At 47.0% G+C, this 16,709-nt stretch overlaps 1 protein-coding gene across 4 annotated transcripts in view; it reads right to left on the bottom strand.

The window, feature by feature from the left end:
- Positions 1 to 16,709, bottom strand: part of LOC106611370 (neurexin-3a) — an 825,193-nt gene that overhangs the window by 799,832 nt on the left and 8,652 nt on the right. For all 4 annotated transcript variants that reach the window (XM_045723683.1, XM_045723684.1, XM_045723681.1 and 1 more), the window contains exon 2: positions 1,827 to 3,114. In XM_045723683.1, the coding sequence (XP_045579639.1) occupies positions 1,827 to 2,532 (706 nt within the window). In that variant the 5' untranslated portion in view covers positions 2,533 to 3,114. The remainder of the gene's footprint in view (positions 1 to 1,826; positions 3,115 to 16,709) is intronic.

Below are 16,709 nucleotides of genomic sequence, written 5' to 3' on the forward strand. Positions count from 1 at the left end.
TCTTTATTTTTACTATGTTCTACATTGTCGAATAATAGTGAAGACATCAAAATGATGAAATGACACATATGGAATCATGTAGTAACCAAAAAAGTGTTTAACAAATCAAAATATATTTTATGTTTGAGATTCTTCAAATAGCCACCCTTTGCCTTCATGACAGCTTTGCACACTCTTGGCATTCTCTCAACCAGCTTCATGAGGTAGTCACCTGGAATGCATTTAAATGAACAGGTGTGCCTTCTTAAATTTTAATTTGTGGAATATCTTTCCTTATTAATGCGTTTGAGCCAATCAATTGTGTTGTGAGAAGGTATACAGAAGATAGCCCTATTTGGTAAACTACTAAGTCCGTATTATGTCAAGAACAGCTCAAATAAGCAAAGAGAAACGACAGTCTATCATTAAGACATGAAGGTCATTCAATACGGAAAATGTAAAGAATTTGAAAGATTCGTCAAGTGAGGTTACAAAAAACATCAAGAGCTATGATGAAACTGGCTCTCACGAGGACAGCCACAGGAATGGAAGACCCAGAGGATAAGTTCATCAGAGTTACCAGCCTCAGGAATTGCAGCCCAAATAAATCCTTCACAGAGTTCAAGAACAGACACATCTCAACACCAACTGTTCAGAGGATATTGTGTAAATAGGCCTTCATGGTCCAATTGCTGCAAAGAAACCACTACTAAAGGACCAATAAGAAGAAGAGACATGCTTGGGCCAAGAAACATGAGCAAGGGACATTAGACCGCTGTAAATCTGTGCTTTGGTCTGGAGTCCAAATTGGAGATTTTTGTTCCAACCGCCATGTCTTTGTGAGACGCGGTGTGGGTGAAAAGATGATCACCGCATGTGTATTTCCCACCGTAAAGCATTGAGGAGGAGGTGTTATGGTGTGGGGGTGCTTTGCTGGTGACACTGTCTGTGATATATTTAGAATTCAAGGCACAATTAACCAGCATGGCTACCACAGCATTCGGCAGTGATACGCCATCCCATCTGGTTTGGGCTTACTGGGACTATCATTTGTTTTTCAACAGGGCAATGACCCAACACACCTACAGGCTGTGTAAGGGCTATTTGACCAAGAAGGAGAGTGATGGAGTGCTGCATCAGATGACCTGGCCTCCACAACCAAATTGAGATGGTTTGGGATGAGTCGGACCGCAGAGTGAAGGAAAAGCAGCCAACAAGTGCTCAGCATATATGGGAACTCCTTCAAGACTGTTGGAAAAGCATTCCAGGTGAAGCTGGTTGAGAGAATGCCAAGAGAGTGAAAAGCTGTCATCCAGGCAAAGGGTGGCTAATTGAAGAATCTCAAATCTACTTTGATTTGTTAAACACTTTTTTGGTTACTACATGATTCCATATGTGTCATTTTATAGTGTTGATGTCTTCACAATTATTCGACAATATAGAACATAGTAAAAATAAAGAAAAACCCTTGAATGAGTAGGTCTAAAACTTTGACCGTTAGTGTAGTATGTCCATAACTGTAAGTTTAGTTTTGAACCTTCGTGTCTTTCCTTCATCTATCCTAGTCAATAGATCCTTTTTATGATTTTCCAAAAGCTTCTTGGACTTACTTTGAAACGTTCTGACTTTGTTGTTGACTCAGTCATCTCTCTGACTCAGTGTGTGTTATTATCCCTGTGTGGTTGGAAAAGCAGAGTGCTAATCTATCCACGGTTTGCAGCATGGTTAGCCAATGAGGTGCAGATTCCTGTGGCCACCCTGCAGGCACTGATAAGGATGCCAATATTTTGCCCGGTAGCGTAGGTAGACCCTCAGGAACAGTAAAGGAAATTGAAATCAGATCTTACCTTCATTGCAGAAACAGCCCTTGTATTCCGTTTTGGAACAGTCACACACGGGTTCCCCATCCACCACGGAGCAGCTCCCGCCGTTCTCACACGGGTTCTCTGTACAGCGCTGGTCTGACTCCAGACGGACCCTGAGGCTGCTGAGGAGAACCGGTTCTGTGTTCCCGTACTTCAGATCCATGATAGTGCCTCTGAAGGGCGGGGCGTTGCACGCTGTGGGCAGCGTGAGCGCCGAGGTGCGGATATCCAGTGGCACACCGCCCAGGAACAGGTCACTGATTATCTTCATGTGCTGGCGGCTACCTCCGGTGGGCCGCACCTCGTCCGCCTTGACCTGGCCATCCAGCCCCAGTACCGTCCGCAGGCCATAGCGGCTCAGAGTGGCAAAGTGCCAGCTGCTGTCATTAACTCTCTTGTCGGACACCACGGCGATATCGGCGCAGTCAATGCTGAAGCGCAGCTGCAACTTGCCTTCCACCACCATCAGCTGCAGGAAGTCGCAGTAGCCGCCGTCGTCGAAGTACAGTAGCAGCGCCGTGGACACGTCCGTTTTGAACTGGAAGCTGAGGTCGCTGCGCGTGCTGGCATCCCAGCGGAGGTAGCGGGCCCACTGGCCGGGGGCCCCGGTGAACTCCAGGCTCAGACATACACCCAGGAGTGCCAAGAGCATCAGTTGTAGCCTCGCAGCCAAGCCCAGAACATCCATGGTCAACAAGGAGGAGGAGGTTGAGGAAGAGCAGTAGGAGGAAGAGGAAGGGGAGGAGGAGGAGGAGGAGGAAGGGGAAGAGGAGTTTATATTCCTGAATGCTTGGATAGCATTGAATTGGGTTTGGTTTAAAAGTTTTTGAGTTAATATCCAATTCTAGAGGGACCATCCACAGTCGTATACACAAGTACACTCAGAGATGTTAATTACTGCAAGTACAAAAGGTGTCTTTTCACAATGAGTAGTTGGGATAAGAGTCGTAGGTTAGTAACAGTTGTAGACATGCACATGAGTCAACTATCCAATCGCTGAGTAGCTATGGACAGTGAGTTGAATTTCAGCTGTCTTTCCTCCTGAAGAAGGGAGGAGAGAAGAGAACAAAACTGTTCCTCCTTCCGTTGGGTCAAAGTTCAACCGTTTTTAATCAGTTACAGTCCAAAGAGGTTGCTATGGGGAATCATGGTGTGAGGTCCGATTGGACTGACTCTTCTTTTTGTCAGGTCGACCAGGACATCCTTCTTCATGTTGCCTGCTGGGATGTGTAGTTCACAGGGGAGCCTCTGGATCTCCTCAGTTCCATCACTGTCAGAAACAGGGAAGCTCAGGAATTACACTCAGGGAAAACACACACACACACACACACACACACACACACACACACACACACACACACACACAAACACACAGTATTGATTTTCACACCATACCTTAAACTGTACACTTTTCAGACACAGACTGATATTTTCAGACAGGCCTTCTTTTTTCCAGCTACTACTTCAGACCCATCCAGACCAGCTAAAAATGTTTACAATTATTTTTTAAATGTCATCTTAATTCAGTATGAAAAAGGAATGAAAATGTATGTACTCACTACTGTAAGTTGCTCTGTATAATAGCGTCTGCTAAATGATTAAAATGTAAATGTACATTTCGTAAACGTTTTGTCCACACTGCTAAGACGAGCTAATTGTCAAACACAGACAAATACTGTAGCCTACTATTGAAGCATAATAACTAAAAGAAAGATCTGTGTGTGTAATTCCACGTATCTGATGTTAGAGATACTATTGCCATTCACCAAACCTCATTAAAAGTGGCCGTTTTTTCCCCCACTAAAGGTTGTTCAGCGCTATCGGTCATCTGCTAGGTAAATTAGCACCATTATTCTGCTGCCAGTTTATGAATATCAATCGGGCCAGCATAGAAAGACGCCCCTTATCTGATGGCCAGGGAAATGAACGGGGCTTTCTGCTGACTGCACAATACAGTGGGAGAAGAGACATTAGAATACTAGAGACCTAAATATGCAGGACCAGAAACAAGAGAAACCCCAATAGACCAGCAGCATAGCTGGAAATTCTTTAATGGGTGGGCGTGCAGAAATTTGGGTGTGCAAAAAAAACAGCTAACTTTCTGCAATTCTACACATTTAGCAATGGGAGGGAAAAAAATGTGCATCTCATGTTATGCTATACATTTTGCCATGAGGCTGAGAGAGGTTTTTACATTTTTAAGTTAATATACAGTGCCATCAGAAAGTATTAATTTCCCTTTACTTATTCCACATTTTGTTGTGTTGCAGTCTGAATTCAAAATGTTTTCTCACCCATCTACACACAATACGCCATATTGAAAAAAGTGAAAACATGTTTGTAGAAATGTTTGAAAATTATGTTCATATGATAGGTAAAATATACAAAACCTTGCAGTGAGCCTATCCAACTGACAAGCTCTTATAAAAAAAAAATAACTATTGGAACCCAGACACAAAGAACTGATGTTGACACAAAATGGAGGGAATGTTGAAACATAACTAACAGTTAACTAAAATGTACGCTTAATCCAGTATTAACTAATGTTTAGAATTTATTAGACAAGAGACAAAATTCACACATTCTACCGCACAATGGCAGAGTCATGTCTTAAGTGTAAAACTAACAATGACTCAATAATCCTTCTGGGAATGTTATGAAGTAAAAAGTCATGGGTGGAATTAGAAAGTTGTCTGTCAGAAGTATTAGAATGTAAATGTACTTTAAATCCGTCTACATATTTCAAGACATGGCATAAGGAAGTCCAGAGAGATACCCGATGGGTTGCACGATGGTTTTCTCGTTAATCGTCTTGAAGAAATGTCTACTGAACTGGAAATCAACCAATCCTCCATCATTAAAAACAATGTAAAAGGTCAAATGCTTTCTCATTTACAGTAAATGTTGAAAGTGTGTGGGTCACAGAGAGAGACAAAATGATGCAGTTTGAGGCCATGTGGAATGCTTGTGTGAGCAGGTGGGTCTGTTTGTGTGCATCTGTATTTTGTCGATTGTATGTATATGTTCTGTATTGGGAAGAAAAAAAACAAATAAACCCCCCCCCCAAAAAAAAACGTTTTGGAAATATATTGTAAAATTAAACACAGAAATATCTAATTTACATAAGCATTCACACCCCTGAGTCAATACATGTTCGAATCAACTTTGGCAGCGATTGCAGCTGTGAGTCTTTCTGGGTAAGAGGATTTCACCCTTGGATTGTGCAATATTTGAACATTATTATTTTTATTTAAAAAATTCTTCAAGCTTTTTTAAGTTGGTTGATGATCATAGCTAGACAGACATTTTAAAATCGTACCATAGACTTGCAAGTTGATTTAAGTCAAAACTGTAACTAGGCCACTCAGGAACATTCAATGTCGTCTTTTTAAGGTTTTTGTATTTCGCGCCACGCTCTACCATTGGATATTTGGCGAGGCGTTCCGCTAGCGGAACGTCTGTCCTCAACAGGTTTTAAACTACTTCAGTGTATATTTGGCCTTGTGTTTTGGGTTTTTGCCCTGCTGAAAGGTGAATTTGTCTCCCAGTGTCAGACTGAACCAAGTCTTTTGCTTGTGCTTATCTCTATTCCTTTTCTTTTCATCCTGGAAAACTCCCTAGTCCTTGCCGATGGCAAGCATACCATCACATGATGCAGCCACCATTATGCTTGAAAATATGAAAAGTGGTACTCAGTGATGTGTTGTGTTGGCTTTGCCCCAAACATAACACTTTGTATTCAGGACATCAACTGCGTTAGGAAGGATGTCTGTTTATTTGTAGTGAATGGGTGTATTGATACACCATTCAAAGTGTAATTCATATCTTTGCCATGCTCAAAGGGATATTCAGTGTCTGTTTTTTTTTTACCCATCTACGAATAGGTGCCCTTCTTTGCGAGGCATTGGAAAAGCTCCCTTGTCTTTACGGTGGAATCGATGTTTGAAATTCACTGCTCGACTGAGGGACCTTACGGATGTGTGGGGTACAGAGGTGAGGTAGTCATTCAAAAAGCATTTAAAACACTATTATTGCACACAGAGTTAGTCCATGCAACTTATTATGTGACTTGTTAAGCAAATACTTACTCCTGAAGTTATCTAGGCATACCATTACGAAGGGGTTGCTTTTCATTTCTAATTAATGTGTAAAAAAGTCTAAAAACATAATTCCACTTTGCCATTCTGGGGTATTGTGTGTAGGCCAGCGACACAAAATCTCAATTTAATCAATTTTAAAATCAGGTTGTAACACAACAACATGTGGAAAAAGTCAAGGGGTGTGAATACTTTCTGAAGGCACTGTAGTTTATATCTCTTTCATTCTATGACTGTTCTGTTCTGATCACCACTGCTGTGAACTGGCTTCTATGGGAACATGTGCCGGGGGAAGTCCACGGCTTTATGCACATGGTTTCACGCCTTTCATTTGTTTTCTACCGCTTCAAGGGTGTTTTCAAAGTTGATTGTACATGGAATTTATGCTAACGATGTTTTCAGTAAAGTGTTCATTGTTTTTATGTAAACTGTGTAACAGCCTAGTAGGCCTACAGCCTTTAAAATGAATTAGCATTGTTGAATGAACATGTAATGCCAGGTATGTCCTTTAGGATGTCCATTCCATGAGAGCTGACACACATTTCTCTCTAATCTGATACAGAGGTTAGGTTCTAGATATAATAGCTTTTATTTTACTATTCCAAAATGCAGAGATCGAGAGACCAACAAAAGAGAAAATAAAGGGTTAGATGAAGCAAGAGAAGATTTGATGGAGAGAGATATTTGCTTTGGCAATGTAAACATATGTTTTCCATGAGAATAAAGCCCATTGAATTGAAGAGAGAGAGAGAGAGAGAGAGAGAGAGAGAGAGAGAGAGAGAGAGAGAGAGAGAGAGAGAGAGAGAGAGAGAGAAGATTGTATTTATAAAAAAAAAATATTGGCCCAACAGTTACATCATTAAAAGCAAACTTTTCTTCATTTTAACAGACCTAGAAAGATTAGAAACAAGCCCCCTCCTCGCCCCCACTGTCCATAGAACCCCCCTGACGCCCCACACCCCTACAAAGTCCCCCAGATGGTTCACCAGCCCACCATAGGCTCCAGTGTGAGCCAAGCTGGCACCAGCAGCACGGCTCTGGGGTCCGTACACCCCGTCCCCTGCATCTCCTGTTTCCTGGTCTTCCACACTGCTATTTTTGCCTGCCCCAACAGGTAGTTTACTAGGCAGTCCCTTCACGTATTGGCAACGCTATACCTAGGCCCTCCAACATATAGGTCAAGAGTCAGCCCTAACCCTAGACCTGTACACTACCAACCCATGAGAGAGAGAACCACCCAGTTCAACACTATCTCTTCTGCTCCTTAACCCAGATAGAAGGCTCCTAAACCCAGATAGAAGGCTCCTAAACCCAGATAGAAGGCTCCTAAACCCAGATAGAAGGCTCCTTAACCCAGATAGAAGGCTCCTTAACCCAGATAGAAGGCTCCTTAACCCAGATAGAAGGCTCCTTAACCCAGATAGAAGGCTCCTTAACCCAGATAGAAGGCTCCTTAACCCAGATAGAAGGATCCTAAACCCAGATAGAAGGCTGCTTAACGCAGATAGAAGGCACCTTAACCCAGATAGAAGTGAGGGCGTACAGGACAGTATGTCAACGCTGCCCTCAGACACTCACACAGTCAGAACCCTGCTGACATATCAGACACTCACACAGTCAGAACCCTGCTGACATATCAGACACTCACACAGTCAGAACCCTGCTGACATATCAGACACTCACACAGTCAGAACCCTGCTGACATATCAGACACTCACACAGTCAGAACCCTGCTGACATATCAGACACTCACACAGTCAGAACCCTGCTGACATATCAGACACTCACACAGTCAGAACCCTGCTGACATATCAGACACTCACACAATCAGAACCCTGCTGACATATCAGACACTCACACAGTCAGAACCCTGCTGACATATCAGACACTCACACAGTCAGAACCCTGCTGACATATCAGACACTCACACAGTCAGAACCCTGCTGACATATCAGACACTCACACAGTCAGAACCCTGCTGACATATCAGACACTCACACAGTCAGAACCCTGCTGACATATCAGACACTCACACAGTCAGAACCCTGCTGACATATCAGACACTCACACAGTCAGAACCCTGCTGACATATCAGACACTCACACAGTCAGAACCGTGCTGACAGATCAGACACTCACACAGTCAGAACCCTGCTGACATATCAGACACCCACACAGTCAGAACCCTGCTGACATATCAGACACTCACACAGTCAGAACCCTGCTGACATATCAGACACTCACACAGTCAGAACCCTGCTGACATATCAGACACTCACACAGTCAGAACCCTGCTGACATATCAGACACCCACACAGTCAGAACCCTGCTGACATATCAGACACTCACACAGTCAGAACCCTGCTGACATATCAGACACTCACACAGTCAGAACCCTGCTGACATATCAGACACTCACACAGTCAGAACCCTGCTGACATATCAGACACCCACCCAGTCAGAACCCTGCTGACATATCAGACACCCACACAGTCAGAACCCTGCTGACATATCAGACACCCACACAGTCAGAACCCTGCTGACATATCAGACACCCACACAGTCAGAACCCTGCTGACAGATCAGCTTGATGTGTCATCGCTGGGATACGCTGCTCCATGACACTTTACTTATGTAATGACAAGCCAATGTTGGGCCATCTGTAAGGAGACATTGCTTATTTTTCAAATTAACTTGAGTAGTTGAATAAAATATCTAGCTATCAAATGATCAGACTTTACATAAATATTGACAGAAGCAGGTGTCGTCTGAGTTTTAAATGTCAATCCTGTACCTTTCTCAGAGGAGAAATTTACAGTAGAACGCACTCACCAGCAACACACACATAGAAAGCTTGGCTTCCACCCAGTAGGGTTGGACTCAGTACCACAGGACAAAGGCCCCAGCAGTCAGCATGGACCCACTGGACCAGATCACACTGAAGAGGGATATATAGGGTTAACTTACATTAACCTTCACCCTGGCACTATCCCACACACTTTCTCTCTGTTGTGTGTGTGCATGTGTGTGTGTGCATGTGTGTGCATGTGCATGTGTGTGAGTGCGTGTGTGTGCATGCGTGTGAGTGCGTGTAGAGGGAGGAGAGGGAGTAAAGAGAGGAGAGGGAGGAGAGGGAGGAGAGAGAGGAGAGGGGATAGAGGGAGGAGAGAGAGAGAGGATAGGGGGAGGAGAGGAGAGAGAGGAGAGGAGAGGAGAGGAGAGGAGAGGAGAGGAGAGGAGAGGAGAGGAGAGGAGAGGAGAGGAGAGGAGAGGAGAGGAGAGGAGAGGAGAGGAGAGGAGAGGAGAGGAGAGGAGAGGAGAGGAGAGGGAAAAGGAGAGGGAGGAAAGAGAGGAGAGGGAGGGAGGAGAAGGAGGAGAGAGAGGAGAGAGGGGGAGAGGGAGGAGAGGGAGGAGAGGGTGTAGAGAGAGGAGAGAGAGAGGAGAGGGAGGAGAGGGAGTAGAGAGAGGAGAGGGTGTAGAGAGAGGAGAGAGAGAGGAGAGGGAGGAGAGGGGATAGAGGGAGGAGAGGAAGGAGAGAGAGAGGAGATAGAGAGAGGAGAGAGAGGAGAGGAAGGAGAGAGAGAGGAGAGAGACGAGAGGAAGGTGAGGGGATAGAGGGAGGAGAGGGGATAGAGAGAGGAGGGGGAGGAGAGAGAAGAGAGAGGAGAGGAAGGAGAGGGGATAGAGAGAGGAGAGGAAGGAGAGAGAGAGAGAGGAGAGAGAAGAGAGGAAGGAGAGATGATAGAGGGAGGAGAGGGAGGAGAGGGGATAGAGAGAGGAGAGGGAGGAGAGAGAGAAGAGGAAGGAGAGGGGATAGAGAGAGGAGAGGGAGGAGAGAGGAGAGGAAGGAGAGCGGATAGAGAGAGGAGAGGAAGGAGAGGGAGGAGAGGGAGGAGAGGAGAGGGAGGAGAGAGGAGAGGGAGGAGAGGAAGGAGAGGGGATAGAGAGAGGAGAGGGAGGAGAGGGGATAGAGGAGAGAGAGAGAGGAAGGAGAGAGGATAGAGAGATGAGAGGAAGGAGAGGGGATAGAGGGAATATGAGAGAGTCATGTTAATAAGATCTGACTCTTCATTGGCCCTCACTGTCATGCAGACACAGCTCACTGACACAATACTGCAGGTGCTACCTTGATTACACACTCCAGACACTGAAACAAAATGTCCTCCATGGCAGTCAGCTGATATAATGGAGAAAGAGAAAGGTGGGATGTCTCTCTCTCTCTCTTTATCTCTGTTAGTTTGCCTGTCTGTCTCTCAGACAGAGAGAGCGATGTTCCACCTGACCCACTCATGCATCCCCTCCGACAGAGGACACGGTCTCTAGGAGGACACGGTCTCTAGGAGGACACAGTCTCTAGGAGGACACAGTCTCTAGGAGGACACAGTCTCTAGGAGGACACAGTCTCTAGGAGGACACAGTCTCTAGGAGGACACAGTCTCTAGGAGGACACAGTCTCTAGGAGGACCACAGTCTCTTAGGACAGTCTCTAGGAGGACACAGTCTCTATTAGGACAGTCTCTAGGAGGACACAGTCTCTAGGAGGACCACAGTCTCTTAGGACAGTCTCTAGGAGGACACAGTCTCTATTAGGACAGTCTCTAGGAGGACACCGTCTCTAGGAGGACACCAGTCTCTAGGAGGACAACAGTCTCTAGGAGGACAACAGTCTCTATTAGGACAGTCTCTAGGAGGACAGTCTCTAGGAGGACACAGTCTCTAGGAGGACCACAGTCTCTATTAGGACAGTCTCTAGGAGGACACAGTCTCTAGGAGGACACAGTCTCTAGGAGGACACAGTCTCTAGGAGGACACAGTCTCTAGGAGGACCACAGTCTCTTAGGACAGTCTCTAGGAGGACACAGTCTCTATTAGGACAGTCTCTAGGAGGACACCGTCTCTAGGAGGACACCGTCTCTAGGAGGACAACAGTCTCTAGGAGGACAACAGTCTCTAGGAGGACACAGTCTCTATTAGGACAGTCTCTAGGAGGACACAGTCTCTAGGAGGACCACAGTCTCTTAGGACAGTCTCTAGGAGGACACAGTCTCTATTAGGACAGTCTCTAGGAGGACACAGTCTCTAGTAGGACAGTCTCTAGGAGGACACGGTCTCTAGGAGGACACGGTCTCTAGGAGGACACGGTCTCTAGGAGGACACGGTCTCTAGGAGGACACGGTCTCTAGGAGGACACGGTCTCTAGGAGGACACAGTCTCTAGGAGGACACAGTCTCTAGGAGGACACAGTCTCTAGGAAGACACAGTCTCTAGGAAGACACAGTCTCTAGGAAGACACAGTCTCTAGGAAGACACAGTCTCTAGGAGGACACAGTCTCTAGGAGGACACAGTCTCTAGGAGGACACAGTCTCTAGGAGGACACAGTCTCTAGGAGGACACAGTCTCTAGGAGGACCACAGTCTCTATTAGGACAGTCTCTAGGAGGACTATTAGGACAGTCTCTAGGAGGACACAGTCTCTAGGAGGACACAGTCTCTAGGAGGACACAGTCTCTAGGAGGACACAGTCTCTAGGAGGACCACAGTCTCTAGGAGGACCACAGTCTCTAGGAGGACCACAGTCTCTTAGGACAGTCTCTAGGAGGACACAGTCTCTATTAGGACAGTCTCTAGGAGGACACAGTCTCTAGGAGGACACAGTCTCTAGGAGGACACAGTCTCTAGTAGGACAGTCTCTAGGAGGACAGTCTCTAGGAGGACACGGTCTCTAGGAGGACACGGTCTCTAGGAGGACACGATCTCTAGGAGGACACGGTCTCTAGGAGGACACGGTCTCTAGGAGGACACGGTCTCTAGGAGGACACAGTCTCTAGGAAGACACAGTCTCTAGGAAGACACAGTCTCTAGGAGGACACAGTCTCTAGGAGGACACAGTCTCTAGGAGGACACAGTCTCTAGGAGGACACAGTCTCTAGGAGGACCACAGTCTCTTAGGACAGTCTCTAGGAGGACACAGTCTCTATTAGGACAGTCTCTAGGAGGACACAGTCTCTAGGAGGACCACAGTCTCTTAGGACAGTCTCTAGGAGGACACAGTCTCTATTAGGACAGTCTCTAGGAGGACACCGTCTCTAGGAGGACACCGTCTCTATTAGGACAACAGTCTCTAGGAGGACAACAGTCTCTAGGAGGACAACAGTCTCTAGGAGGACAACAGTCTCTATTAGGACAGTCTCTAGGAGGACACAGTCTCTAGGAGGACCACAGTCTTTTAGGACAGTCTCTAGGAGGACACAGTCTCTATTAGGACAGTCTCTTGGAGGACACAGTCTCTAGGAGGACAGTCTCTAGGAGGACAGTCTCTAGGAGGACACAGTCTCTAGGAGGACACAGTCTCTAGGAGGACACAGTCTCTATTAGGACAGTCTCTAGGAGGACACAGTCTCTAGGAGGACCACAGTCTCTTAGGACAGTCTCTAGGAGGACACAGTCTCTATTAGGACAGTCTCTTGGAGGACACAGTCTCTAGGAGGACACAGTCTCTAGGAGGACACAGTCTCTAGGAGGACAGTCTCTAGGAGGACAGTCTCTAGGAGGACAGTCTCTAGGAAGACACAGTCTCTAGGAGGACACAGTCTCTAGGAGGACAAGGTCTCTATCAGGGCAGTCTCTAGGACGACACAGTCTCTATTAGGACAGTCTCTAGGAGGACACGGTCTCTAGGAGGACACAGTCTCTAGGAGGACACAGTCTCTAGGAGGACACAGTCTCTAGGAGGACACAGTCTCTAGGAGGACACAGTCTCTAGGAGGACACAGTCTCTAGGAGGACACAGTCTCTAGGAGGACACAGTCTCTAGGAGGACACAGTCTCTAGGAGGACACAGTCTCTATTAGGACAGTCTCTAGGAGGACACAGTCTCTAGGAGGACACGGTCTCTATTAGGACAGTCTCTATTAGGACACGGTCTCTAGGAGGACACAGTCTCTAGGAGGACACAGTCTCTAGGAGGACACAGTCTCTAGGAGGACACAGTCTCTAGGAGGACACAGTCTCTAGGAGGACACAGTCTCTAGGAGGACCACAGTCTCTAGGAGGACCACAGTCTCTTAGGACAGTCTCTAGGAGGACACAGTCTCTATTAGGACAGTCTCTAGGAGGACACAGTCTCTAGGAGGACACAGTCTCTAGGAGGACACAGTCTCTAGGAGGACACAGTCTCTAGTAGGACAGTCTCTAGGAGGACACGGTCTCTAGGAGGACACGGTCTCTAGGAGGACACGATCTCTAGGAGGACACGGTCTCTAGGAGGACACGATCTCTAGGAGGACACGGTCTCTAGGAGGACACAGTCTCTAGGAAGACACAGTCTCTAGGAGGACACAGTCTCTAGGAGGACACAGTCTCTAGGAGGACACAGTCTCTAGGAGGACCACAGTCTCTTAGGACAGTCTCTAGGAGGACACAGTCTCTATTAGGACAGTCTCTAGGAGGACACAGTCTCTAGGAGGACACAGTCTCTAGGAGGACACAGTCTCTAGGAGGACCACAGTCTCTAGGAGGACCACAGTCTCTAGGAGGACCACAGTCTCTAGGAGGACACAGTCTCTATTAGGACAGTCTCTAGGAGGACACAGTCTCTAGGAGGACACAGTCTCTAGGAGGACCACAGTCTCTTAGGACAGTCTCTAGGAGGACACAGTCTCTATTAGGACAGTCTCTAGGAGGACACAGTCTCTTAGGACAGTCTCTAGGAGGACACAGTCTCTATTAGGACAACAGTCTCTAGGAGGACAACAGTCTCTAGGAGGACACAGTCTCTTAGGACAGTCTCTAGGAGGACACAGTCTCTATTAGGACAGTCTCTAGGAGGACACCGTCTCTAGGAGGACACCGTCTCTATTAGGACAACAGTCTCTAGGAGGACAACAGTCTCTAGGAGGACACAGTCTCTATTAGGACAGTCTCTAGGAGGACACAGTCTCTAGGAGGACCACAGTCTCTTAGGACAGTCTCTAGGAGGACACAGTCTCTATTAGGACAGTCTCTTGGAGGACACAGTCTCTTGGAGGACACAGTCTCTAGGAGGACACAGTCTCTAGGAGGACAGTCTCTAGGAGGACAGTCTCTAGGAGGACAGTCTCTAGGAGGACACAGTCTCTAGGAGGACAAGGTCTCTATTAGGGCAGTCTCTAGGAGGACACAGACTCTAGGAGGACACAGTCTCTAGGAGGACACAGTCTCTAGGAGGACACAGTCTCTAGGAGGACACAGTCTCTAGGAGGACACAGTCTCTAGGAGGACACAGTCTCTAGGAGGACACAGTCTCTAGGAGGACACAGTCTCTATTAGGACAGTCTCTAGGAGGACACAGTCTCTTTGAGGACACAGTCTCTAGGAGGACACAGTCTCTAGGAGGACACAGTCTCTATTAGGACAGTCTCTAGGAGGACACAGTCTCTAGGAGGACACAGTCTCTAGGAGGACAGTCTCTATTAAGACAGTCTCTAGGAGGACACAGTCTCTATTAGGACAGTCTCTAGGAGGACACAGTCTCTAGGAGGACCACAGTCTCTAGGAGGATACGGCCTCTATTTGGACAGTCTCTAGGAGGACAAAGTCTCTATGTGGACACAGTCTCTAGGAGGACACAGTCTCTAGGAGGACAACAGTCTCTAGGAGGACAACAGTCTCTAGGAGGACCACAGTCTCTAGGAGGACCACAGTCTCTTAGGACAGTCTCTAGGAGGACACAGTCTCTATTAGGACAGTCTCTAGGAGGACACAGTCTCTAGGAGGACACAGTCTCTAGGAGGACACAGTCTCTAGGAGGACACAGTCTCTAGGAGGACACAGTCTCTATTAGGACAGTCTCTAGGAGGACAAGGTCTCTATTAGGGCAGTCTCTAGGAGGACACAGTCTCTAGGAGGACACAGTCTCTAGGAGGACACAGTCTCTAGGAGGACACAGTCTCTTTGGACAGTCTCTAGGAGGACACAGTCTCTATTAGGACAGTCTCTAGGAGGACACGGTCTCTAGGAGGACACGGTCTCTAGGAGGACACGGTCTCTAGGAGGACACGGTCTCTAGGAGGACACAGTCTCTAGGAGGACACAGTCTCTAGGAGGACACAGTCTCTAGGAGGACACATTCTCTAGGAGGACACATTCTCTAGGAGGACAACAGTCTCTAGGAGGACAACAGTCTCTAGGAGGACAACAGTCTCTAGGAGGACCACAGTCTCTTAGGACAGTCTCTAGGAGGACACAGTCTCTATTAGGACAGTCTCTAGGAGGACACAGTCTCTAGGAGGACACAGTCTCTAGGAGGACACAGTCTCTAGGAGGACAAGGTCTCTATTAGGGCAGTCTCTAGGAGGACACAGTCTCTAGGAGGACACAGTCTCTATTAGGACAGTCTCTAGGAGGACACAGTCTCTAGGAGGACACAGTCTCTAGGAGGACACAGTCTCTAGGAGGACACAGTCTCTAGGAGGACAAGGTCTCTATTAGGGCAGTCTCTAGGAGGACACAGTCTCTAGGAGGACACAGTCTCTAGGAGGACACAGTCTCTAGGAGGACACGGTCTCTAGGAGGACACGGTCTCTAGGAGGACACGGTCTCTAGGAGGACACGGTCTCTAGGAGGACACGGTCTCTAGGAGGACCACAGTCTCTTAGGACAGTCTCTAGGAGGACACAGTCTCTAGGAGGACACGGTCTCTAGGAAGACACTATTAGGGCAGTCTCTAGGAGGACATAGTCTCTATTAGGACAGTCTCTAGGAGGAAATGGTCTCTAGAAGGACACGGCCTCTGTTAGGACAGTCTCTAGGAGGACACAGACTCTAGAAGGACACGGCCTCTATTAGGACAGTCTCTAGGAGGACACGGTCTCTATTAGGACAGTCTCTAGGAGGAAATGGTCTCTAGAAGGACACGGCCTCTATTAGGACAGTCTCTAGGAGGACACAGTCTCTAGGAAGACACAGACTTTATTAGGATAGTCTCTAGGTGGACAGTCTCTAGGACACTGTTTCTAGGAGGAAAGCAAGGTTCCCATTAAATTGTTCTCACCTGTAAAATGTAGTTTCAGTTATGAGCAAAGGAAAGGAGGGAGGGAGAGAGAGAGAGAGGAGGTGGATGATTTTTCTACTTGTACAGACACAGACAATCTTGTGTCCAACATCAGCCATTACACTGAGAAATAAGAGAAGCAACCAGGAATGGAGGGAAGAAGGAAAGGAACCAAGAACGGAGGGAAGAAGGAAAGGAACCAGGAATGGAGGGAAGAAGGAAAGGAACCAAGAATGGAGGGAAGAAGGAAAGGAACCAGGAATGGAGGGAAGAAGGAAAGGAACCAGGAATGAAGGGAAGAAGAGAAGGAACCAGGAATGGAGGAAAGAAGGAAAGGAACCAGGAATGGAGGAAAGAAGGAAAGGAACCAGGAATGGAGGGAAGAAGGGAAGGAACCAGGAATGGAGGGAAGAAGGGAAGGAACCAGGAATGGAGGGAAGAAGGGAAGGAACCAGGAATGGAGGGAAGAAGGGAAGGAACCAGGAATGGAGGGAAGAAGGGAAGGAACCAGGAATGGAGGGAAGAAGGGAGGGGAAGAAAATAAAAGTAAATGTAGTTTTTCTGTAGTCATTTTTTCTGTAGTCATTTTTTATTTGTCTAGTATTTGAACAAAAACATACAAACCCAATAATACACATATTCAAATTTGCCACACAGCCAAACAGGCACACAGCCACACAGCCACACAGGCACACAGCCAAACAGGCACACAGCCACACAGGCACACAGCCACACAGGC

Source organism: Salmo salar, chromosome ssa09, assembly GCF_905237065.1.
Source record: "Salmo salar chromosome ssa09, Ssal_v3.1, whole genome shotgun sequence".
NCBI lineage: Eukaryota > Metazoa > Chordata > Actinopteri > Salmoniformes > Salmonidae > Salmo > Salmo salar.